General features: G+C 37.5%; 1 protein-coding gene across 1 annotated transcript in view; it reads left to right on the forward strand.

Moving 5' to 3' along the window:
• KIF21B (kinesin family member 21B) overlaps positions 1-26,917 on the forward strand; it is a 68,207-nt gene that overhangs the window by 3,907 nt on the left and 37,383 nt on the right. Inside the window, exons 2-6 of the mRNA XM_081325733.1 lie at positions 18,523-18,745; positions 20,396-20,578; positions 21,595-21,744; positions 24,654-24,788; positions 25,116-25,283. Of these exons, the coding sequence (XP_081181859.1) occupies positions 18,523-18,745; positions 20,396-20,578; positions 21,595-21,744; positions 24,654-24,788; positions 25,116-25,283 (859 nt within the window). The remainder of the gene's footprint in view (positions 1-18,522; positions 18,746-20,395; positions 20,579-21,594; positions 21,745-24,653; positions 24,789-25,115; positions 25,284-26,917) is intronic.

Below are 26,917 nucleotides of genomic sequence, written 5' to 3' on the forward strand. Positions count from 1 at the left end.
AATGTCTATTGGGGAGGGCATTTATTTTTTTCAATGACCATTATTGCTGCTGTTATTCTTAATTTGGTCTTCTTTATTTGTTGGAGTGTGATTCATGGTATACCACTCAAAGTCAAGCATGGTCATCAATTTGAAAAAGATCAAATTTCTTTTCGACTTAATAGGCAAACAAATGAAAACATCTTATGGAACTTTGTTTTTATGTATGATAACAGCAGCAAAGATATCCATCAAATACCTGTGATGGAAGAATAGATGAAGGAGTGGGTAGAATTGGCAGAGATGGTGAAATTGATAGCCTTGAAGAAGAAAAAAGACTTTGGCAAATTTAATTTCTACTTTGAAATCATTATTTGAGATTTTGCAAAAAAAAACCTGAAAGAAATTAACAGCTGATTTTGGAATTTGATGGAAAGTATTGTATGGGATTATCAAAATAATGTAGACAAATGTTAATCTTGGAACAGAAGTTTGTTGTATTCTTATATCTTTATCTGTACCAATGAAACTTGGAAGTCATTCTTTTCCTATTTTCCTTACTTTTTTCTTTTGTCTTTTCAGCATTTTTACTGTTATTCCTTTTTCCATTTCTAATTTTCTATTTTCTTCTGTTTTATCTTTTGTATCTTTTTTGAAATTGAAAAGAGATCATTTGACCAAGATAGGTTTAAATGATAGTTGGAATATACTAATAATTAGTACTAATATAAACTGTACTAATATACAGTGAATAGCCTCTAACTAGTCATAATAATTTGGCTCCACCATTCTGGACCAGGTTAAGTTTCTGTACACACACAGTTTGTTACAGGAGTACTGTTAGAGAAAATTAAAGCATGTGCATTATAGGTAGAGCAAATAAGCAAACATGTTAGTATGCAAATAACATTTCTTTCCCTAAGAAATTCATTTTGTTTTCTTTAAAATACCCAGGTTAATAGATTTATGGTTCAAAAGGGAAATTAAAATATTTATTTAATGTATTTTCCAATCAGTATGGACTTGGGTTTCAGACTTCAGGGAGGAGGCTGTGTGGTATAGAGCTTTTCTTTTAGTTTTAGAAATGCAGTCAGTTATGCAGATATATGCCAGCTGTCTTCATTTGCATAATATAGACAGGTTTTCATCATAGTCTTATCATGTTGCACAGGAGGAAGCAACAGGAACGAAGGAGTCAGAGGACGTATGCATGTTATTTCAGCTGCAGGTCCTTTAAACTTTCTTACTGCAGGACCTGAGGGTATGTGGGTGGTGGAAATGTCAAAAACTTCACTGAAGTGTTTTGAATGCTGCAATCATTATACAATTAAGAGGGGGACTGAGGTGAGGGGGGAAGACCAATCAAATGGAAGTGTATGAGCCAACTATTGGGGCCTTCGGCAATAAGCAGGAAATGGGGGGAGGTGGGAACTATCTTGGCCTGATACTCCGCCCCCCCCAGCTGCTTGTGCAATTCTTCTGCTATAAGCACATCTTTTGTGTATGTCCCCTCTACATTGACTGAATCCAAGAGGGCTATTTTTTTCTTTTGCAATGTTAGCAATATTAGAAACTGAAGTGAGTGGAAGAGAGTAATGGGAAGGGGTTGATTTTAAGAGCAATTTAAGACTATAATGCAAACTTGCATCCGGCCAAAACAATGTCAAAAGCAAGCCATGGCTATTTTTTTTCTCTCCCTCTCTTCCCTCCCTTGGAACTGATCATAGGAATTGGTTATATTCTTTTCTTCTAACCGTGCACTTAGAGGAGTAGATTTCTATAAACACAAATTATCAGTAGGAATGGACATCAGAAATCCTTCATGCGCTGAATCGGTATTTCTTAACCTTAGCAACCTGAAGATGTGCAGACTTCCACAATTCTTCAGTCAGCAGGGACGTCTTCTTCAGTAGAATCCTGGGAGGGAAAGTCCACACATCTTAAAGTTGCCAAGGTTGAGAAACATGCTCTGAATTCATCCTTTTAGTGATAGTTAAACTATGAAAGGACAGAATGGCTTCATATTTTGGAATCGTGCAATTTGGCCTCTGTATCAGATGATACAGGGACAGGGATATAGGGACGCGGTGGCTATAGGGACGCGGTGGCTCAGTGGGTTAGGACACTGAGCTTGTCGATCAGAAGGTCGGCAGTTTGGCGGGTCGAATCCCGAGTGCCGTGTAGCAGAGTGAGCGCCTGTTACTCGTCCCAGCTTCTGCCAACCTAGCAGTTCGAAAGCACGTAAAAATGCAAGTAGAAAAATAGGGACCACTACGGTGGGAAGGTAACAGCGCTCTGTGCGCCTTTGGCGTCTAGTCATGCCGGCCACATGACCACGGAGACGTCCTCGGACGAGCGCTGGCTCTTCGGCTTTGAAACGGAGATGAGCACCGGCCCCTAGAGTCGGAAACGACTAGCACGCATGTGCGGGGGAACCTTTACTATCAGATGATACTTCATGTTTTCAGGGAAGTCTTGGATTCTTGCCTTACTGGATAAGGTAAAACATCCTAAGTGTTTGGAAATTCCTTTGTTAAGGGGCACAGCTAAAGCATTTCAACTGTTCTTCAGTGCCAGCACCCCTTCCCCCCCCCCTTTCTGCTCTTTCTGCATGGGCAAAACAAATTAGAGAACTCATTGCCATAGGATCTGTTCCTTTCCCTTTCAGTGTGGCCTGATACACATTGAAATGTATACTATAGTAGTTAAGAATGAAGCTATGATGCATACAGACTGAAGCTACAGGCCTGGAATCCATTGGTTAACTCTGGCATTGCTCAGTAATAACCGTTCCTATATGGAGTTTAAGGATTGAGTAAACTAGTACATAGAGCTAAGCCATGGTTTATTAAATCATAGCTTCCTGGGTTCATAGCACATCAACCATGACTCATCTCAATAACTGGATTTGTAGTACTAGATCATAACCAACAGCCACATGTTAGGTTGATGGATAGGTAATCCCAATCTGTATAACCCCAGTCTGCTTTGGAAAATATATTTAAAAACTAGAAATATTTTTAAGGCACCTATATGGACATTGCACACATCTGCATGAAAATGTATGCTGATAATTCTGAGATATTTTACAAAAATGCTTAATAATCTAAAACAGTATTCTAAGTGCAAAATGCTAGTGATAAGCAGGTGACATAGTAAAAAGAGAAAGAAACATGATTATGCTTGCCTTTGATGATCAATACCATTATGCAATGGAAATAAGATTAGTCTGGTAGAAGCCTGTATAACAAGGCTTTTCAACCAGTGGTACAGGTACAATCTGTGGTATATTGGCACCTGGCAGGTGGAACACAACCATCCTAGAAAAGTGGTAGTGGGGGAGGGGAATGAAATGAACTGGTGGCAGCACTGCACAAGCCTGAGCGAGAGATGGTTGGAGCTGCAGGGCTCAGCAGAAGCGCCAGGATCAACGCTTCTTCAGGGCTGTCAGGGCTCAGCAGAAGCGCCAGGATCAGTGCCAGGCTTCAGCTGGAGCTCTTTGCTGATCCTGGCGCTTCCGCTGAGCCCAGAAGCGCCGATCAGCTGGAATGTTGCAGCATCTCCAGGGTCTTGTGATTTACATTCAGATGCTTGGCAACTGATTCATATTTATGATGGTCACAGTGTCCCAGGGTCATGTGAAGTGACCAAAACCTGCTGCAACCACCCAGCAGATGGGAGGAATAAAAACAACAATGAAAACCTCGGACAGGAGGAAGAGTGCCGCCAGACAGGCAGGCAGGTGTCTTGCTCGGCTGTGGCTTGGGGAGCACTTTTTTCAGTGCTGTTGTAACTTCAAACAGTCACTAAGAGAACTGTTGTAAGTCGAGGACAACCTGTACTTTATCACTTTTTTCCTTTTTTTGTGGGGGAGGTCATCAAGTTTTTGACACCTTGCTAGGCGACTGGTGGTACTCGGATGTTGCCATAACCTAAAAGTGGTACAGTGGGTGAAAAGGTTGAAAAGCCCTGCTGTATAATATGCTTCCCCCTCCCACCCACCCCAGCTCTACACATCGTTCATGTTTTGTGACATGTCACATGACATATAATTTGTTGTACCTTGGAACTGGAGAGAGATAAAGTCATTGTGGGGCTCACTTTATCCTGTTCTGATTCAATCCTACTCGGTACGGTGGTTATCTATCTTCCTGTGTATAATCATCTTTGTCCTGTGAAGCCTTTGTAAATTGGATATTTTCCAGGGTGGCAAGGGTTGTTTTACTATTTCTGTTTGGCAAGTATGCTGAATATTTAACATGTATTTTAAACTTCATGGAATATGAAGCATTGCTTTATTATATTAATGTAAATAATGATAAATCCTAATTCCTAAAATAGCATAACTTGTCACTATGAATAATACAACAGAATCCACAAGGGATGCTAACTTCTAAGATATCTAGAATTTTTTCCAGTATGTTGTTCCACACATTTATGCCACACAATTGGATGAGCGCTGCTGTTGATGTGAGTTTTATCCCCAGTTATCATGGATTGTGCATGCATTCTGTTGTAGTTGCTTTAGTCCTGGTACCCTGTTTGTGTCTCTGTTTGTGAGATAGGCAGCTTTATTACTGTGGTCATAAGTTGAGTCATCATAGTCATTAAGCAACTCATACATTTGTTAAGTGAACCCAGCTTCCCCAATAGTCATTTTGGCAGAAACTGGCAAAAAATGTCGCAAATTGCAATTAGATGACCAAAGGACAGTTGTAACCAGTTTTAAACATAAGTAAGTTTGCCAAGTGCCTGAATTGCCATCATGTGACCATTGGGGTAGTATGAAAGTTTGTGATAGACATAAGTGCAATTTAAGTCCTAAATGACTTTTGGAGGTCATCATAATTTCAGATTGATCAAAAGTTGAGGACTGCTTGTACTGAAAGAGGTAAGATGTAACTGCTGATTCAGAGGAATTTGTGTTGGTGCTTTTTCTCCTGGACAATTGAGATATACACAGGAGGCAGGAGATTATTATGATGTTTGCACCTTTTCTGAAAACTGCTTCTCTACAGAGGCCTGCTTACACTTATAAACCCATTAAGCTAACAAGCTGCATTTAGGATCCCAATTTTCGTGCAGAGCAGATGCTCCAATCTTTTTTTTATAGTTGTATAATTTGATCAACCGAAGCAGGCTTTTCTCACATTCTGTTAAGAAGTGTAAAATACCAATTTGCTGCCATCAGTTATGAAGATTATGTCTCTGCTTTATTTGCTATATGCTGTTTCCTTTCTAAAACATAATCACTACTTGTAGTTTCCTTTTATAAGTATTTTTTTAAAGAGAAGAACACAAATAGATCTGAAGAATAATAATGTGTGTGATTTTTTTTTTTGCTTAAAAATGAACCTATTCAAAATGATTGGAGACCCACTAAGAAATAGTTACACAGGGACACATACACATATACACCCCTGCAGACCAATCCTTGAAATTACCTAAAACAATATCCTTTTTTCCAACTGTTTCCTACCCTGCTTCCACTGCATCTTTACTGTGTCTCTGCTGAATGGTGTGATCCTGATTAGTGACTGCCACTCATAATCTGCAATGATTTTATCTATGACTTTGGTGTTTTCTTCATTTGACCTGTCATTAGCCAACGTGAGAGACAAAAATCATACATCCATTTATAATTTCAGTTTTTCAGTCTGCCCACTTACAAATGACTCTTGGCCAGCTGGGTTAATAAAAAGCAATACAATTTATCAAAAGAGAATAATAGAAAAGGCCAGAGGGAGGAGGGTCATGGCTATTAAACAGACTAGATAATCACACACATCCTGGCCCTCTACTTTTGAAAAAGTTTAGGTCTGAGGTTCGTCAAGGATGGCAGGGTCTGGTTGGATGGATCGCAGGGCATCACTATTCCAAAGGGCAGATCCATGCTTTGGGGAATCCACCAAGGATACTGATTGAACCTGACAACTGTGGAACAAGTACTAAAAAAAGGACAATTTCTGGAGGAAAAAGTAAGGTTGCTGCATCTGAAATTAAAAAGGCGTTTTGAAGTATTGTTAGAACAAAATGTGGCAAATGCTGCTTCATCTTCCCCAGATAAAATGGGGAAGCTCAGCTCAGTGATCATCTACCTTGTTGAAAGCTGGGAAAGAAATTGGTGTCAAAAGCAGGGGGTGGAAAGTGACAGGTGTGAGGGGATTAAACTCAAGAAATAAAATACAAATGGAGGGAGCAAACGCTTTAGAGAAATGTGGAGGTCTTGGCTGGTAAGCAGAGAGAAGAGCGTGAGACTGCATCTCCCAAAGTCTGAAATTGCGCTTCAGTCATCCCATAAGCATAAGGTCTCCAGAAAAGATGATGAAAGATAGCAGCTATTCATCCATCAAAGCTGTTGTTGGATGGTACTGAAATAAAGGGGGGGATACTAGTTTAACCCTGATACTTTAAATGACCATGTTGTGTAGTTCATGAGCTTGGAATGGGATGAGATCATCAATGTAGGAACAAACAAGAGTAGAATTTGTTGCTCTTAAGTGCAGAGAGGGATGAATGAAAAGGCCCACCTCTGAATCCCATGATGATAGCAGTCTGAATGAAGGGACCTTCTGCTTCTTCATATTGCATGGGCAGAAACAATTGGAGAAGGTGGTCCTATGCCATGAAGGGTTTGAAATGTGGCAATGAGTAGCATGAATTATACCAAGAAGCCAATATACCGAGAGGGATTTTGGTTTAAGAGTCTTATGTGAACCTAGCCTTTATAGTTTATAAACTGTAGATCACACAACATGCTGTATGTTGTTGTTAGTTGCGAAGTCGTGTCCGACCCATCGCGACCCTATGGACAATGTTCCTCCAGGCCTTCCTGTCCTCTACCATCTTCTGGAGTCCATTTAAGCTCACGCCTACTGCTTCAGTGACTCCATCCAGCCACCTCATTCTCTGTTGTCCCCTTCTTCTATTGCCCTCAATCTTTCCCAGCATTAGGCTTTTCTCCAGTGAGTCCTTCCTTCCCATTAGGTGGCCAAAGTATTTGAGTTTTAGCTTCAGGATCTGGCCTTCTAAAGAGCAGTTAGGGTTGATCTCCTCTAGGACTGACCGGTTTGATCGCCTTGCAGTCCAAGGGACTCGCAGGAGTCTTCTCCAGCACCAGAGTTCAAAGGCTTCAATTCTTTGGCGCTCAGCCTTTCTTATGGTCCAGCTTTCACTGCCATACATTGCAACTGGGAAGACCATAGCCTTGACTATACGCACTTTTGTTGACAGGGTGATGTCTCAACATGCTGTATATAACTAGACAATTAACAGCTTACTTATGAGCTTTGCTTAACACAGTCCTGGCTTAGTGCTAATCAATCTAAATCAAATCATATGAAGTGGCCATGAGATACAGTCAATAGGAAAATTCACTGTGATAATTCTCAATACATTTCTTTGCTGCTATTTTTGGATTGAAAGGAGAGCTAACTACTGTAAATAAAAACTACATTATTAAATCTATGGATTATCCTATGGATTATATATATATATATATATATAGGATGTTATCTATCTGTATTGCATTTAGTTTTAAATTACGTTTGCCTGTCCAGCATTAAGTTGATTCAGTCTCATTTTCAAGATAGGAATAATATCTAAGGGCAAAAATTTCAGATTATTGTACCTGTCAAATACCTTTGTGGGTTTCTGTTTTCTTGTGCTATCATCTAGTAGATTTTGCCTCCTTCAGTACAGAAATTACCCACATCCTCTTTTGCACACTTTATGTATGTTTTAAGTGTTTCTAATATCTTGGACTAAGAGATTCCAGTTCAGTTACCCTTAATGGGCAGGGGCGCCTGCTAATGAAAACCTGCAATACTAGTAAATTTGGCTCCTTAGCGTTTACAAATCAAAGAAAGTAGAGCGATTCCAGAATTGTTTTCCAGTCACAGTAATGTAGAACAATGCTTTGCATTTATACAAACATATAGCTACATGAATCTAATTTAGAATTGTCTGCCTAAAGATTTTTTAAAAAAAAAATGTGAGAATTTATATCAGATTGCAAAAAAGATGTGTCCTGAAGACTTCAAAAAATGTCTTTCACTGAGCATTTCCTGTAATATCTGAGAGTTCTTCTCAGTACTGAGAAGAAACAGGAAACGGAGCTTGTGAAATGGGGGGGAAGGAAGTACATTTCAAGTTTATTTAAACTCTTGCAGCCACTTTTAAAAATATTCTTGTTGAAGCATGCCATATCCTTGATCTCCCCAAGAGATAGGTTAGATCCTCTGCTTACAGTAATCAGCCATTTTACTCTGGCAGTCTTTGTCCCTTTTGAAAGAAGAATGGACAGAAACAATTGGCAAATATTTTGGACTCTAGCTCCTTAAAGCAAAATAATAGCTAGTAAAGAGTGATTGGTCTTAGATGCTAACTAACCAACTGTAACTTTTGATTAGATATCAACTCATAAGTCTTTGTAAAAAAAAGTTTAAGTTAGTTTTCTTGGCAACATTTTTAGAACTGGTTTGTCATAACCATCTTTGTAAAAATGAGAGAAAATGTTTGACTAAAAGTCACCCAGTTTACTTCCATTCCCAAGTCAGAACCAGAACTCAGGTTTCTCCACAACTTGTCCTGTGCCTTAACTACTAGACTAAATCTCTGTCATTCTCTCTTGTCTAAAACTGTATCAAAAATGTTTAGATTATTGCAGCATCATGAAACTACATATACAAAACTGATATGGATTATAAATAGAGTCACTGGGAATTGGACACTTTACAGACTGAAATAAAGGCATAAATTAATAGGCCAATTTGTCCCTCTGTAAATATTGGCAGAGTGAACAGAAGTACTTAGAAGTTCTGTTCCACATGCTTAGAGTAAAAAATTTCTTCAAGCCAGGGGCGTCATACTCGATTCATTGAGGGCTGCATCAGGGTTGTGGTTGACCTCGGGGGGGGGGCTGGGGTGCATGGCCAGGGTGGGCATAGCAGGGGTGGGCGTGGCCAGGGTGGGCATGGCCAGCTCAATGTCACTTGTATCTGGGGCATCTGTGGTTTTGGTTTCATTTTGAACACTGATTGAAGCAAGGGTATTTCTCTGCTAACGATTCATCTCTGTGTACAGCTGATGTTAGATCAGCTAGAATGGAGAGATTGAAATTCCATAACCTATTCTTTAACCCTGGCCTATTCTTTAACCCTATCTAGTATCTGGCCTGTGCCAGCTATAATGTGTTTAAACTCATCTTTCCTCTGACTCTCAACTTTCTTCCTATATGATGTAGCATCAACAGTCAAATTTTACAGTCCTCAAGTAATGCAAGTATTGCTACTTCACCTAATCACTACTTTTATCTCTGTTAGTTGCATTACATACAAGAATTCTGACAAACTTGCAGCACCCATGGTTATATCTTTGCAAAGTTGCTTGACATGGCAAGGCATAGAGTAGAAAAAGAAAGCCAATTTTGGAGTCTGCATCTCAGCATTTCTCTAACTGGCTAGCTATTGAAAGAGTTATTGAAAATTCTCTGTTTAAGATAAATCTGTTAGGCTCATCCATTGTAATACTAGTAATCTGTGATGCATTTTGATTATTGTAGACTTTGGATATAGATGTTTTTTGAAGGAAGGCTCTTATGAAGCTAATTTATATTACAGATAGATATAGATATATAAAATATAATAAATTAGTCCTATTGTACACAAGAGACCGTCAAGCTCGTTCTGTCTCATGGGAGGAGTTCTGCCTGAGAATCTGCACAGGTTCCAGACATTTATACACTGTGACTTGTTTTAATCAATGGTGTTGACAAGTATCACATTCAGAAAGCCTATGTAAACTGATTTCCAGGGAACTTTGCAAATGAGTCTGTCAGCATCTTTTCTAGGAAGAAGTCCAGGGCAGTAGAGCAGGCCAGGGTTAAAGACTGTAATAACAGAAGGATAGTGAGTCATGTTTTTGAAGAACATTAGCTGCAATAGTTTGTGTTATGAAGTCATTCCCTGCAATGAGTTTGAAACAGTTCTGCTTTTCTTTGTGCTATCTCTTGGCTTGTGGGCTCCAAACATGTGAGACAAATAACAGGCATGAACTACTGACATTCTTAAATTTTGCTTTCTGGCTTATTTTTGCTGCATAGTAAAAATGCTTTAGATATATTTTTCTGGAGAGCACTGATTTGAGTAGATACAACAACAACAACAACATCTTATCCACACTGTTTCTAATATCTATCTATGCAACTCCCTACCTGTTATCATATTTTAATTTTTTCTATTTACTTAAGAATATATATATGTTTTGGAGTAACATGCAAGACTTAAGGATAAACATACTTGATCATCTAAGTTTGTAACCTTATAATTGTAATTATATAATAAGATTAGTTTGTCTAAAAATGTCATTGGCATTTAATATTTGTACCATTCATAATACTTACATTATGAAGATACTTTAAATTAGCTACATCAGCCAAGAGAGTTCATCTAATGATATATGGAAGCAGGGAGAGAGTGTTATATAATGGATTAAGGATTATTGACATATCAAAATGCATACTGATAAGATTTTGGTTTTTTAACAAAGTATCCGTTCTTTTGATCTGCAGAAAAGAAAAGTGCTATTTGGGGTTTTGCAGAACAGATAAATGTAACTGTTTATTGCCTAGCGCTCTCTGCATGGTTGATCTGATTGTTAGGCTCTGAGGGAATATCCTATATACCAAGTCCTGTCAAAATATTCTGGGTTATTACATGACATGGAGGGTAGGCTTGTGATGTTGCATACTAAAGAGGAGCTTACATGCAATTCTAACCCAGATGCAGTCATCTGGGAGGCTTCAACTTGGCATTAGTGCTGTGAAGGCAGGATAATTTTGTTTGTTGTCAAACAGCTTGCATTTAAATATTATTTAAATATTTAAAAAAACCTAGGATGAAGGTATTTTTATCAGGCCTGTTTCAATCATCCTCCAAATGTGATATGATTATTGGAAACTTGAAGTAAGGCTGACATACCGTTATTTTGTTGCCTGCATTGGAGCAACAGGTGCCCCCACCTCAAAGTAAATAGGTATGAGAACAGTAGATTGAGCAATGTAATCCACAACATACTGTCCCATACTGCCTTTTTGCATAGTATAGCTCCTGAAGTATCAATGATGCGGATGTCCCAGGACTCAAAGAATTTAAGTAGAGCTAGAAATAAACACATAAAATATAATAAAGCCTTTGGGTTTGTATGCTCTTTCTGGTACCCCTCTTAGTGTATTTAGGGCATACACTATACACTACATACAATTTAGGGAAGAAGAAATTGTATATCTTGGTTATATCCATCTTGAATGAGAGGCTATGTCTCTCGTCTTGCCTAATGATACAACTAGTTTCTAGAATGATTACTTTTAGCTTTTGTGGTAGACAAACCTGTTATATGAAACAAAAAGTTCTATTAATTTTAGAAGATCATGGTACGCTCTTGTTTATCTTAAGATGAATGCACATCTTATGTGAAAAAGAATAGGAATATACTTGTTCCTGATGTTTGCAGATGTGTCATATGTATAGTTAAAAATAATTATACATATAGGACATTACAAGAAACTTTCTTAGCATAATTTAACAAGCCTGAAGGCAGATTAGTTAAAGACAATGAGAAGAAACTTGAAGTCATTTAAATAGAGATAGGAATACTAGCATAATAGTATATTAGTATCTAAATCCAAGTAAGAAGATGCTATGGTTATTGTTGGAGAGACGAGAAAGAAGCTATAGCTCTCTGTTTGCCAATGCAGATTATGCTGGTATTCTTATGTGTCCTGTCAATTTTTGGGAAGATAATAGATTTTCTCATGATAAATGGGGCCCTAAAGCCTCATCATATGTTCCTCGTCTAATCTATATTTCATGGTAATAGTCCCTTGGTCATGGACTTAAATAGTTTCTTTCTCTGTTGGAGCACTTTGTTTAAAGAAATTGGCTGGTTCCCAAGGTGAACTGCTGATTCTCTCATAAAGTGCAGAAAAAGGTCTGCTCTATAATCTAATCCAACCCAGGCAAGAATTTGAAAATAGCCGCTGATTTAGTTCTTAATATCTGAGGAGATTAACTTGAAGAATTTGCAATAACTAGCCTTGCTAAAGAAATTAGTTCTTTCTTTTCCCTGATATTTAGAATTTAGTATTGATAAAGGAAGAATAAGAAAAGTTTGGGCACACCCTCCATGTCAAACGTTTCATCTAGGTTGGTTAAATCATAATTAAAATATCTTGTGCAATATTTATATACAGTGTGTATCAATCAATCAGAATAGAGCTGGAAGAGAACTTGGAGGTCTTCTAGTCCAGTCCCCTGCTCAGGCAGGAGACCCGCCCATATTATTTCAAACAAGTGGCTTTCCAGTCTCTTCTTAAAAACCTCTAGTGTGCCTGAGGCTTTGGCAACTGAATGAATTAACTGATTATCCTCTATCTCGGGGAAGGGCAAACCTTTTTCTTAAATTAGAACTACAAATTCCATCTGATGAAAAAAATATTCTCTCAGTTAAATAATTTGGAATCAAAATGTATTTAACTACCCTTCTGTTCTGGTGTAGGTAGTCCTCGACTTACAACAGTTCCTTTAGTGACCGTTTAATGTTACAATGGCATTGAAAAAAGTGAGTTACGACCATTTTTCACAGTTACAACGTTTGACGCATCCCCATGGTCATGTGATCAAAATTCAGATGCTTGATGACTGGTTCATACTTACGACCATTGCTGTGTCATGTGGTAAACATTTGCAACCTTTTGACAAGCAAAATTAATGGGGAAGCCAGATTCACTTAACAACCATGTTACTAACTTATCAACTGCAGTGATTCAACTTAATAACTGTGGCAAGAAAGGTTGTAAAATGGGGCAAAACTCACTTAACTCACTTAACAACATAAATTTTTGGCTCAATTGTGGTCGTAAGTCAAAGACTACCTGTATTTAAATCTTTTTGTACAAAAATCTCTTCCTGATTATTGAAAGTTTTTTTATTTCAGTAGCATATGTTAAAATAGTGAGAAGAGCCATTTAACAATTGGAAGCAAGTTGTCCTTGTCAATCTATTGCAAATCTAGATTTATTTTGTGCCCACCATTGTCTTATGTCCTCGTTCTCCTTACATTTTGTTATGTATTGCGTTGGTTCAAAGCACGAGGCGAGACGAGCAGGTGAAAACAGGAACATGCTTTATTGAGCTGCTGGAACAGAAGAGAGCTGTGCGTTCATCCGCACCGCTATTTATCAGGATGGCCACTAGGTGGCAGCCAATAGGTTTAAAGTACTACAGTTCCCGCATAAATCAGCCAATGGCTGAGTAGGAGACTCTAAGTCTGGCTAAAACCCCCAAGCTGTTACATAGGCAACTGTTAGCAGCAATCATAGACACATGAACTTTGCACACAAGAAAATCAGATTACACATTTAATCTGAACACTCCATGTAAAATTTGAAAGCAAGATAATAACATGGAATAGCTTTTTTCTTCAGGGAAATGTTATTCCTATTCATTCATTGCAAAATAAAATAGAACATGGAGAATTATTGTTCTCTGGATTTGAAACAAATTGTGTTGCCATCAGAATTTGAAATAATGCCTGAAGCATGATGTTCATGTGATTTTTGAACATGACTGATGCAGTTGATAAAAGTGAGAGCTCTGGTGTATTATAGAAGGCTTTCAGTAAGCCGTTAATATCTAAAGCTTTTGTCCTGGATGATAGTTTCATCTTTTGCAATCTATGTTAATTAAAAGCATTATTCTATTGCAATTTGGGATACAATGTTTAGTCTGTTTTGTCTTTCTCTTTTTAATTTAGCTAATGAAAACACCCTGAAAATTAAGTGAGAATTTAGCACTATAGCAGTATAGAATTTGGTAGACTTCAGTTATCTTTTGTTTGACTTTGAAAGACATCCCCCAAAACATTAGCCTCCTCCTTTCCACTTATCAAATAGTAAGACAATAGCAATTAGTGGAGGAAATTTTCTGCATGTAGCTTACTCTTGCAGTATGTATGGCGATTTTAGGGCCCTATTTGGTCAGTTGGCTTAAATGGGTTGAAGTTCATATTAGAAATTTCACTCACTATTGCAGTCTGTCATACTGTACATTGCCAGCTGTTTGTTCGTGTTGTGGTTTGATTTTTGCATGAATGAGTGATTCCGTTTGGTGGAAGAAAGAGATTGTGCCCTTAGATACACTGATGTCGGTTATCACAGGGCTCTCCATTTTACTCCTTAATATTTATCTAAAATCACTGGGAGGAGTCATCTGTGAGCACAGAGTGAACTATTGTTGGTATCCTTATGATGCTCAGTTGTTTATCTGTATCCTGGGCAAATTAGGAGATGCTGTCAAAGTTCTATCTTAGTGTCATAAAATTATTAATATAAAAGTTCAGCCTTAGTGTCTGAGGGATGTTGGGATCTGGCTGGGAAGAAACAGGCTTAATCTTAATACAAATAAGAGCATGGCTGTTGATCGAAAAGCATTTTGACTATGGAGGAGGTCCATCATTTACTATAAATGGGGCTATGCTCCACATAGAGGGCAGAATCATATTTGGTGATTTCCCTGGATTCATGGATCCTACTGAAAAAGCAGGTGGAATCCATGGCCAGGATACATTTTGTAGAGTTCTGCTTGTATGCCAGTTGCAGCCTTTTCTGAACTGGGAGTTATAATGACAGCCACTCATGACTTTTGTTATTTCTTGTCTAGATAGTAATTGATTCTACACCAGACTACTATACTCATGTCAGACCATTACTGCAAAAGTTGCATTGGCTGCTGATATGCCTGGTACAATCCAAAGTGCTGGTTGCCATCTATTGAGCCATATATGTTTGGGGGTCAATAAGTTCCTTTACTCATTTTTTTTCCTGATCAAACATGGATTAAGACCATATTAAGACCATATGGGGGCAGCACTAATGTTCTTCCTGAAAATTCTCTAGCTACATGGCAAGAAAAAAGCATTTGCTGATTGAACATGTCAGGCTCAGGCTTGTCTCCAATTATTCGGGTTTATTATGCTGGTCATTGACTGACTGGAGTTTATCATAATATGTATTTAACTGATTAGTTTTAGTTCTCCTGATTCTGTGGCCCAACTCAAATAAGTGTCTTAAATTAAGTCTTTTGAATATTGGAATTTAGTGGCAGAATAAAGCAGGCGCAGTACAAGTCACGCTTTTTGTCTCCTTCCTGTCCTGGCCCAAAGTGATCTTATGATCAGATTGACAAGTAAGGGAAGCAAATAGGCCTTTGAAAAATAAAGTAAAGCTCTTAAGAAAATCCTTCACCATTTTATTTTAGACAGCTTTTGTTTCTGACTGAGAATTGTAAGGCATGATACTATTCCAGCTCTTTGTGAGAAGGCTTTTAATTTAGTTTCCATTTATTCAGGAATAATTTTTAGGATACATCCTCTTTTTCCAAGCAAATTTAGAGCAAACACTAGCTGGATTGGAAAAATCCTAGGATGAAATCCCTTCTTTGGGGATCTTCCTGAATGAGAAACACTATTGGGGGTGAAAAAAGAGAAAGCTCTTTTTTGGCCTCTGGTCTAAAGTTTTCCCTTTAAGACCAGAGGCCATTTGTGCTTTGGATGCCAGCCCAGTTGGTTCCCCTCTCTATAAATGTTGGCTTTTGCTGATAGAGCTGAACAGCTAGGCCATTGTATATGTCAAGACCACTGGAGAAAATGCCTGAGTGGTGTTTTATATAGTGTTGTCAGTGTGCTCTCTTTTAGGGTTGCATTTCTTCCTCCTCCTCGTCGTCCTCCTGCAGAGACTTGGTTGTCATGGGAACTGCTGCTCTTCCATCCTGTTGGCACCGAATGGAGAAGCCTCCCAATTTTTTAACAGTGTTCTGCCTATCTTTTGTGAGCTGAATGGCAGTACAATTTGCAATAATTGTAGATTGGATAATAATTAAAATAAAAACATTGCTATTACTGAGATAAACTAGGGTTTGGAGCTACAACTCAAAGAGAAGCAGGAATAATGTATGTGGACCACATGGGGTGAATAGGCCATGCAGAACTTTATTAGATTTGTTTTCCTGTTGGATACTGGTCTACTAAGAAAAAAATATAGGTAAAACTCATCAGGGCTAACTGGGATCTTAAGTAAAAGAGGAGCATTTTACAGAAGTTATAAAATAGACAGTTTTACATATGCTATCGTTTTCACCTTCTCTGATCTTCCAGGTCAAATCCTCTTTAACAATATGGACTCTGAAAGTATCTCCCTGACACAAAGGGAGAGAAATGAGCATTGCATGGAGTATAAATCCTGCTCTGACGTGAAACTATTAAGTTACATGGAGAGTTGAAAGAATGACAGCTTTTTCCCAGATTGATAGAGTAGCAATTAGGGGGCCCTTCCAGCATTTTTGTTTTTTTTTTTAAAAATCTGTATCCATTACAATTTGTCTTATTGTTGTTTTAACCTTTTAGGGCCTATGGTACAGTAATTATAAATTTAGGAGCAAACCCAAACATATGATATTTTCCCTGTTTATTTAATTGCCTATTAGAATTCTGAAGAACTTTTGCAAACAGGATGCCAACTCACTGAAACTAGGGGTTTGGGATTTTTGCAGAGGATATTTTTTAGTGGTCCGAATGCTGTATGTATTTATATTATCACATTTGCTCTTACTGTTCTACTTCCAGAAGCAAAACAAGTCTAAAGCATCAACTTGATTGGCTTTAGTTCTGTATAAATACAGGCAAGTAACATCTAATTGTAGAAAGATGTCGTGCTTCTGTCCTAAGTGTATAATAAATGCTTACAGTAAAGATAGACTCTATTGGTAAAAAAAAAGAAATATAATTTTTCCCAAAAGTCACTAAGGATGAAAAAGTCTGTTTGGTAAAATTATAAAAATTATAAAGAAAATGCTAATCGGAGGAAATGAATTGATAATATCAGCAGCTTTAAGCAATGATACATTTCTTGGAAATTAGGCAGTGAAAAAATAAAAAGCAACAGACAGCAAGGACTCATTATTACTTTAAATCAGCTATATAGATAAATATTCGTATAATTTCTGGCCTGTTCTTATGTTCCTTTGAATCCTAATATGAAATCTAGAAGCACATCTGAGTTTCAAATGCTTTGTTTCTAATATTAAACCTGAGAGAGTTCTGTGGTACAGTTCTGACTGACCCTAGGATGGCACGTGTAACGTTGTTGTGTGAGCTGCACTAGTTGTTGGTTTGCTTCTGGGTCTAATTCAAGATATTGGTTATCACTTTAAAGCCCTTCACGGCATGAGACCAAATTTTATGGGGTATTATGTCACTGCAATGGGATTGGCCTACTACCTACAGTAATTCAATCCAACAGAAGGAGTTATGGACCCTGTAGGTCAAGGAGTTTTGGCTAGTGGGGTCTAGAAGAGCCTTTTCTGCTGGAAGGGAGATTTGCCCCCATTTGTATGGATACCAAAATGCTAGTCACAGGTTCTCTGGTATATCATTTAGGTTATCTGCATAGTTCTACTAATGGGTGATTTGTCTTAACTGCACCTTTGTCTTTTTTCCTCAAGGGATCTTGTTGCAAAAATAACTTATTCTGCCTTCTGTCACCCCACTTAATTACAATGACACATTGCTTGCTGTGTACAACTCAATGATAGAAAGACAAAATTCCTTCTGTATTTCTTGGCCTTTCTATTAACAGTACCTACTCCCGCCCTATAGCTCGGTATGTCTATTATATTTAATCTGTCACTTGCAGGTAAATTTACTTGCTTCCAGTCTATGGAATATCATGCATCTATAAGTACTTGTAGCACTGCAGTGATGTTGGTTTTATTTTTTCCAAGTTCATTATTCTATTATTATTGATAATGTGAGAGCTCTTATTTATATTTATTTAAACACAGAGATTTGCAATTTCATGAAGATTTTTGAGGCTGTACTGTTTGTGAACTAGAAAAGCTATCCAATGCATTATCTCTTCACAGAACAGAATAACAGAGTTGGAAGAGACCTTGGAGGTCTTCTAATCCAACCCCCTGCTCAGGCAGGGAAACCTTATACCATTTCAGACAAATGGTTGTCCAAACACTTCTTAAAAACTTCCAGTTTTGGAGCATTCATAAATTCGGGAGGCAGGTTGTTCCACTGATTAATTGTTCTAACTGTCAGGAAGTTTCTCCTTAGTTCTAGGTTGCTTCTGTCTTTGGTTAGTTTCTATCTGTTGCTTTTTGTCCTGCCTGCAGGTGCTTTGGAGAATAGCTTGACTCCTTCTTCTTTGTGGAACACTGCTATCATGTCCCCCCTCATCCTTCTCTTCATTAAACTAGACATACCCAATTCCAGCATCTGTTTCTCGTATGTTTTAGCCTCCAGACCCCTAATCATCTTTGTTGCTCTTGTCTGCATTCTTTCTAGAGTCTCAACATCTTTTTTACAAACTGGATGCAGTATTCCAAGGGTGGTCTTACCAAGGCATTATCTTCGTATTCTCTACTACTTAAGTCCTATAATTCCTTAAAAGAGATTACCTTCTAACCCCACCTTTTTTTTCAGGATTCGTCCTCAGATGCCAAAGGAAAAGATTGAAGGATGCCACATCTGCACATCAGTGACACCTGGAGAACCCCAAGTACTCCTGGGAAAGGACAAAGCATTTACCTATGACTTTGTTTTTGACCTGGAGACTTGGCAGGATCAGATTTATACAACGTGTGTAAGCAAGCTGATTGAGGGCTGCTTTGAAGGCTACAATGCAACTGTGTTGGCATATGGCCAGGTGTGTGCCTTTTTCACTCTCCTCAAAGTTTCTGTTTTGAGCTTATCTGAATGGGATTGGCTGCTTTATGCATAGTACTATATTTTATGAAAAATCATTCTCTGTTTGAGGGCTTGTCCAACCAAGTTAAGTTTGAAGTTAATAAAACCCATCAGAAAACAGCATGGCAACCCCTTAAATCTTAGTCTTTTCCACTAGAGGGACAGATACTATACTTTTGTTTCATATTTAATTACATCTCTTTCTCTGTGTCTAACAAAATATGCACTTTTTATACAATGTGGGACCTTTTGTTTTCCTGTTTAGCATTTCTTTTGGGGAGAGGCATATAAGGGGTAACAATAACTGTTACTTAAGTATGCAGTAGCCTTGCCCCAAAGTAAAATAAGGAGTGACTGAGATTGTTTATTTTTGTAGTGATAGCTTTAAGAAATGAAAATTTTAAAGATCACTAAAACTATCCACTAATTGGTATAAATAGTGGAACTAAATACTGCTGAACCAATAATTATATGGAGAAATTCTTCAGGGCATTGGAAATAATGATGAAAATTGGGCTTTAGCATTAGCGGAAAGATACAGAGTAAATTACCAGAGTGGAAAGCAAATATATATTTCCATATGCAAAACTTACAGAAAACATGCTGCAATGGACTAGCTGCTAGCAGTTACCTCTGCAAACTGAGGAATAGTCAAATTTCACAGAGCAAATAGACTGAAGGATGAGATATTTAGCTCTATATCCAAAAGATCTCTTCAGATACATATCCAGTCCTCAAGCCAATAAAAGAATACAATTTTTGATCAAAAGAGTGTTTTTAAGGCATCATCCATATTGCAGACCCAGAAACATGTTCTTTAAAGCAACATCATAGTGATGCATCCAAATCTTTCTGGATATGTCATAACATTTGCTTATCTTTTTTTACTAGACTGAAGCTTATATTTGGGACTTACATTCTGTTTTTATTTATTTGCATTTTCTCTTCATTTCTCATTGTTTCTAATACTAATTTTATATCCTGGATTGTGGATATTCTGTTGACTGAGCCTTGTTTTTAATCGTATTCTTTTCCCAAGGGACTTGTACTTTAGGACCAATGCTTCAGCTTCAGTAGAAACCTATAAGGCAAAGGAGGCTGAGTCCAGGAATAGCGTCTAAAAGCCACCTAATGAGCATATGAGGGTTTGAAATTAGTTTTCTCACATTTCAAGCCATGGCTTCACACTGGTTCTCACCAGCCCTTGGGAAAGGATGGGAGAGAACTTGAAATGAATTAATTAGGTGCAAGAATAATACATGGTAGATTAGTGTTGGGAGAAAAATGGCAACAGTTGACAAACTTGCAAATTAGCTTGTCACATTAAATGGCTTTTCATTTTAGAAATTCATATTACCCTTCCCTCTAGGGCAATGTTATGTTTTTATGTTACACAATAGACATAGCACAATGTGGACTCACTTTAGCTAACTAAAAAACTATGACAAATATGAAAAAAGATAAACTAGAATTTAAAAAAAATAAGGCCAGGAGTAAATTTGATAGTGATAGTCTGTGTTTGCTTGAATGACCAACCGAACAGACCAAAGGTACATGTTTTCTTATCTATTTTGCCTGAGACAATTCCATGAAATACTATTATCTTTAGACAGGTGCAGGTAAGACTTATACCATGGGCACTGGTTTCGACATGAACTCTTCTGAAGAGGATCAGGGCATAATTCCACGCGCCATTGCCCATCTCTTCAATGGCATACAAGCACGTAAGCAGGCTGCACAAGACCAGGGGGTCCCCATCCCAGAGTTCAAAGTCAGTGCACAGTTTTTGGAGGTAAGTATATTGATGATGTAGAGAATGAGTCCTGAGATAAGAGTATTCACAAACTCATTGATAAGGCAACTGGGACTGGGAAGTGGGGTGGAATTTCTCAATTTTAGTGTCTGAAGATAAATAGTGAACAGTGATATTATTTCAATTCAAATACAAATTAAAGTATTGGGTATTCTGTACAGTCTTAATAGGTGACAGCTTTTTACTAACCAGCCTAGTCAAATATTAACATGGTTGATATTGGGGTAGGAGACACCATAAAACTACGGTATATGGTGTTCAGAAAGCCACCAGAAATTAATATTGACTTGAAGGAGGCCTTATCTTTATCATTCTTATATATTCTAGTATACAATAAATAACCTGTGAGCAGAAGAGAAATTCTTGACAATAATGTGAGCTGAGGGCTATGAGATGAGTAACTTTTTTATTTTTTTGCTTGTATTTTGTACTTTTTCATAAAAAGTACAAAGTACAAGCAAAAAAAATAAAAAGTTACTCTTCTCATAGCCCTCAGCTCACATTACTTTTGAAACACTGTTGATTTCTGAGGATTGCCACACGAATAAATTGCATTATTTATTTACCTGTTTCTGATTGTTGCAAACATAATAGACAGAACATTTGTCTCAGTGTTCAGATTTTGTTTAAGGTTTTAGGGGAACAATGTATTTCATTTAGCGCTGTACCTCTCCATATTTTTACTTCTATAACTTCTCCTTTATGTTTATCCCAATGATGAATTTCTCTCCTTATAAAAAGCACCAAATCTTAAAACCAAAGAGATAAATAATTTCACATTATCTATAATAATTATAGAATTTTAAACTTGCTAATTCTTTTATAGGCTTTTTGACACCGTAGTCAGCAACACTTTCTACTAAAATAAAACACTAAGCTTTGATATTCAAACATTTGTATATCTAAAAGTTTACCAATTTTTGTTTGTTGTGGAGCAGTTTAAAAAACAAAACAATACATTAATCAGTAATTTATTTTTCTGTTTCATTGTTCAGCTATATAATGAGGAAATCCTGGATCTTTTTGATAGCACAAGAGACTCTGAGTATCGCCACCGAAAATCAAACATCAAAATCCATGAAGATGCCAGTGGTGGTATTTATACCACAGGTGTTACATCACGTATTATTAGCTCACAGGATGAGGTAAGTGATTAATTTTTTGTACGTAAACTCTTTCTCCTATGTTTCATCTTACTGAATCTGGAGCAGTTTTTAATTTCTGATTCCATGTTCACAGACGCTAAAAGAGGTTGCATACTTTTCCCTTTACCTAGCAGATAAAGTAGATAGAAGTGAACTCGAGTAAAGTTGGACAGATGGTGGCTTCATGGATAATTTTCTGAATAACTGTACTGTGTGGAAATGATTTGCCATTAACTTTCTTCCCATATCTTTTTCAATTTCCCCATCTAGCCTACAATCCTGGTATTGTCTAGCTTATCTTCAGAGTTGTTGCTTTCTCAGTTTCACCTTTAAAATCTTACCTAAATACTGGGATAGCAAATTCCACTTTCCTATCTTTGCAACAAAGTAGTTAAGATGATGAAAACTAAGCTTTCATTGAACTGGGGTAACTGATTTTGTGTATGTATGGGATTTTGAGATTAGAATTCCTCGACTGTGTTTCAAACTTTAGCTTGGTTCATTCTGATTTCACTAGAGGTGTTAACATTCCAACATTCTATCCAGATTCTAATTGCCATTCATTACTTGGATGATGTCCATAACTGAACCCATTTTTTCAACTATCACTCTTCGTTTTGCTTTTCACAATGTGAAACTTCATCTTTAGCTTTCCTTTCATTTCCATTTTTACTTTTTGCAGTTCAAATTGTTACTCTTATTATGTTCTCACAACTAGAATCTAGCTGATACTGTGTATATATTAATTGGTTGGAAATGTTTCTTAGTTTTAACAGATAACAAGCCTTGGATGCTACAATACAGACCGAAGAGGGTGAGATCAGAAAGGGCCTGCTTACACTTTGTCCCACTGATTACTCTCCATATATAGTTAAAAGATAGAGGCCCCATGAATCTTTCCTCTTACAGACAGAGAAGCAGCTGGGAAATTGTTTTATTTTTATTTCATTACTTTAACATACATTCCTATCCTGGGAATTTATGTGAAGAATTATCTATATATTTTTGTGGTAAATATAAAAAAACAAACAAAGGATTGGTTTCCCAATATTAAGAGACAAATTCACACCATTATTCAAATCCTCTTAAGAACTCACAAAATGCTTATGAAGCATAAAATGAATCAAATCATGCCAAATATTCTTTCCATAGCCAAAACCATATTAACAAAGACAAATTCCTCTTCTTGAGTGTTGTTCTTCTAAAAGACACTGAACAGCTGCCATGCTCAGTTGTAGCTTTGCCAACCTGATGCACTATTGCTTTATTGGGTTTCCGTTCCCACATTGTCTAGAGAAATTCAACATACCTGAAAAGCATCAGGATGAGAAAAACTGGCAGTGAATTTATATATACAGATCCTTCCTTCTTTCATTCAAATAATGATAGTTCTCTCAATGTAGGATCTTTTTCAGCATATTAGATTGCAAGGAACGTTGGATTTGTTTTAGATCCTTGCATGGCATATCCTAATATCCCAATTAAAAACATTAGCATTTAATCTTTGGAAATAATAAATAATCATATTTAATACTGGATACTAGAAAGCAGCAATTTTAAAGCAGCTCAATTATATGCATAAATATATACGCTTTAAATCTCATTTTTCCCATGATTTTTTTCCATTGTCAAGGGATTAGCAATTTAAAATGCGCATTTACCAAGGTGATATAAATGTTCTTCTGCTCTGTACATTTTTAAATTTAGCCACTAGCATTCAGTTTAACATTTAATAATTTCACACAATGAGAAATTAATTTATTCTGCTATAATCCTAAGATTTTAAATTTCTAGGTACAATATTCTTCATTTTATCAAAAATTTCAATGCATATTGTCGGGATATTTAGACCTTTGTTTCGTTAGAAATAAAATGAAATTGAAGGGCCACTTACTATCTTCTGTTGGCTGTTAATTATTTCAGAAGTGTAATGCGATTTTAGTCTTCTGCAGAAAGTTTTTTTAAGTGGGGAAATACAGAAGGAATCTAAAAATCTCTATTCCAGGCCCTTTGTCATACTACAGTAGTTACCTTTTCCCCCCTCATTTGCTGAGTCCTTAATCTTATGGCTTCTAAGGACCAAGAAAGACCTGACCCAATATTACTTCAACCATTGAGAGAAACTCTCTTTTTTCGTTCATCCTTGTCCCACATTTGAAAACTCATCCTCTGAAAATGTCAGGCTCCATTGTATAGTTTATTACTATTTGCAATTCAGATCTCTGTCTTAAGAATTTTGATTAAATAAGACTAATTTTATATAATGAGACTTGGAATTAACTCATTTGTTTACTATACATTTATTAACGATCATTTGCCCTAATTTTAAATTGTATCTCACCGCTCCATTCATTTAAATTTTTAAGAGAGAAATAAGCATTTGAAATATGTGCCTAAACCATGGAAGCCCTCCTCCCAAGATTATGTACTAACAGAAGAAGTGAACTTCTTCGAGATGTCTTTCAAGTCAAATATCTTCATTTCCCTTGTTTCACCAGATTTGTATGTTATTTTGCTGAAATAAATAATCAGGAAATTAACAGACAAATTTTCCTGTGAAAAATGCACAACACTTCTGTTCGGAAGGAAGTGCAACCTAAATTATGTTTGGATCAGGGAAATGATTCTGAGGTAAGAAACAGCAAGAGAGGAAAGGATTAAACATTTTATTCTAACCACTCTTCACTTGGAAACCCCCTTTTAGCTCAGAGAAAGATTTAACTCCATGTAGCATCTAGTTCAGCTTGTATTATTACTGTCTTGTGGCATCTCGGGGAAGATTTTTGCCATGGTTAATAAGATAGTATAGCAGCTTATTTAAGCAAGATGGAGTAGTACTTTTCCTTTACATCTGGTGGGGGGGGGAGACTTGCACCTGGTCTGAAAGTATATCCTCTCTCTCACTGCAGTTGATCCAGTGCCTGAAACAGGGAGCTCTCTCCCGAACCACAGCCAGCACCCAGATGAATGTCCAAAGTTCCCGTTCCCACGCTATCTTTACAATCTACCTTTGCCAAATGCGTGTCTGCTCTCCTGTACACTTGGTAAGGCCATAAGGAGGGGAAGCCGAGATCAGAAGGGATCGTGTCTCTTGCCCCTCAGCTATCAAATGGAAAGGGTGGAATTTTTGATGGCAGGCATGTAGTGTAGGAGTTAGAGACATAGCAAGAACTTTAATGTAAGTGAATGAAAACTTGAATCAGTCTCATTATCTCAGAAGAGGAAGTGTGGCTTCTCATGCCAGCAGCAAGTTAATTTTGCGAGTGTATTATTGGTTTTGTGACAATGTAACCATAGCTGATATTTTATATGGTACAGGTGCTAGCAAATTATGCCACGTAACCTGATGTTGGGACTTGTTCTTACTACAGGTGAATGGAGACACAAGTAGTCTTCTGGATGGATCCCAGCCTACCAGTGAATATGAGACACGAACAGCCAAATTCCACTTTGTTGATCTAGCTGGCTCAGAGAGGTTGAAAAGAACTGGGGCCACAGGCGAGAGAGCTAAAGAAGGCATCTCCATCAATTGTGGTTTGGTATGGTGGATTGCTTTTAAGACTGAATGTGGTATTTTTGGTTGTAGTTTAATTATGTTTTAAGTATATAATTTTTGTTTTATTATTTTCTGTTGGTGAATCTCTATTGGTGAGTTGTGTTTGCTGCCTTGAGCATTTTTGCTTGGCTGGACTGATGGCATATAAACAATACGATGTGAGGAAGACAGGCCCCATAATATTCAGTCCAGCATCTTATGATTCAGGGCACTCTTGCACAGCCACAGTGTTTGCTCCACAGACTCTCACAGTCATTTTGAAGAGACATCTATTGCAATCATCTCAAAACATAAAGAATACTAGAAAGGCTCACTAGTGCTCTATGCAGTGGGTGAAAAGTTAGTGCAAACATATTCAGCTGGCACCCTGCTCCTCATTCTTACTTCATTCTGAGTTATTTAAAAAACAGCCAGGAAGGTGGACAAAAAACTAAGCAGCTCATTTGTTTAATCCCGGAAACACTGAGGAATGATTTTGAGTTATTGGCTATATGCAGGGAAGAGTCAAGGAGCTGGGAGATAGCATGAGGTTGCCCATTCATAAGCTCTGAAGTCTATGGCCTACATGGCCTGGGTCCGGGTTATTTGAGGGAACACCTGCTGCCGGCATCAAACGCCCTTCGCCCAGTGCGCTCCCACAGGGAGGGTCTGCTCAGGGTTCCGCCGGTGAGAGATTGCCGGCGGGTGACACCCAGGGATAGGGCCTTCTCAGTGGGAGCGCCTGCCCTCTGGAACCAGCTGCCAGTAGAGCTGAGGACTGCTCCCGACCTTCGATCATTCCGCCGGGGCCTGAAGACCTGGCTCTTTGAGCTCTCGGGCCCAGGCTGAGGGGAAAATTTTAACTGGGGTTTTAATGTACAGGGTGAATTTAATGCTTTTTAAATTGGTTTTAACTTTTGTATGCTTTGATTTTTAATTCCCTGTAAACCGCCCTGAGTCCTCAGGGAAAGGGCGGTATACAAATGCAAATATTAAATTAAATTAAATTAAATTATTATGGCATAAAACTAATATTGTAGTAACTCCTTTTACATTCTAGCTGAGCCAGAAGACAATCAGCTGTGGTGCTCAAACAAGACTATGGAGCATGATTGTTGAAGACAATCAACATGAGTTTGGACATGTTGATTAAGAATTGAGCTGTTTGTAGCATGCAGGTTTCATAAAAGGAGATTGTCTATGAAATGTATTATGTATTGCTTCTGGAGGGCAGAGTTTCATTTCCTGGAATAGCTGCAAAAGAACAAGTTGATTTTTACAAAAATATGAAAGTTTGACTAATTTCTGCTTTGACATTTAGTTAAAGGGCTGCTTCATGCATTTGCTTTTCATGTCAAATCCTAACACAGCTGTAGGGTACATTTGAAAATATAAAATATGAATGTGACATTGACTTTTGGAAACAAACATGCATCATATAATACACTTGTTGCAATTTTTTTGCAGTGCATATATAGCATCAAGCAGTATAATCTGACCATGACCATTTCAGGCACTGTAAGTTAGGTGTTGTATCTTACAAAGTAGTGAAAGAATTAAATCACAAAAGGGAAATGGCACATAAAAGATCAATAGCCAAAGTAGCAGCGCTCAGGATCCTTCTGGAGGTAAAAAAAT

This window comes from Vipera berus (genome assembly GCF_964194415.1).
Source record: "Vipera berus genome assembly, chromosome: 3".
In the NCBI taxonomy this organism is placed as follows: domain Eukaryota; kingdom Metazoa; phylum Chordata; class Lepidosauria; order Squamata; family Viperidae; genus Vipera; species Vipera berus.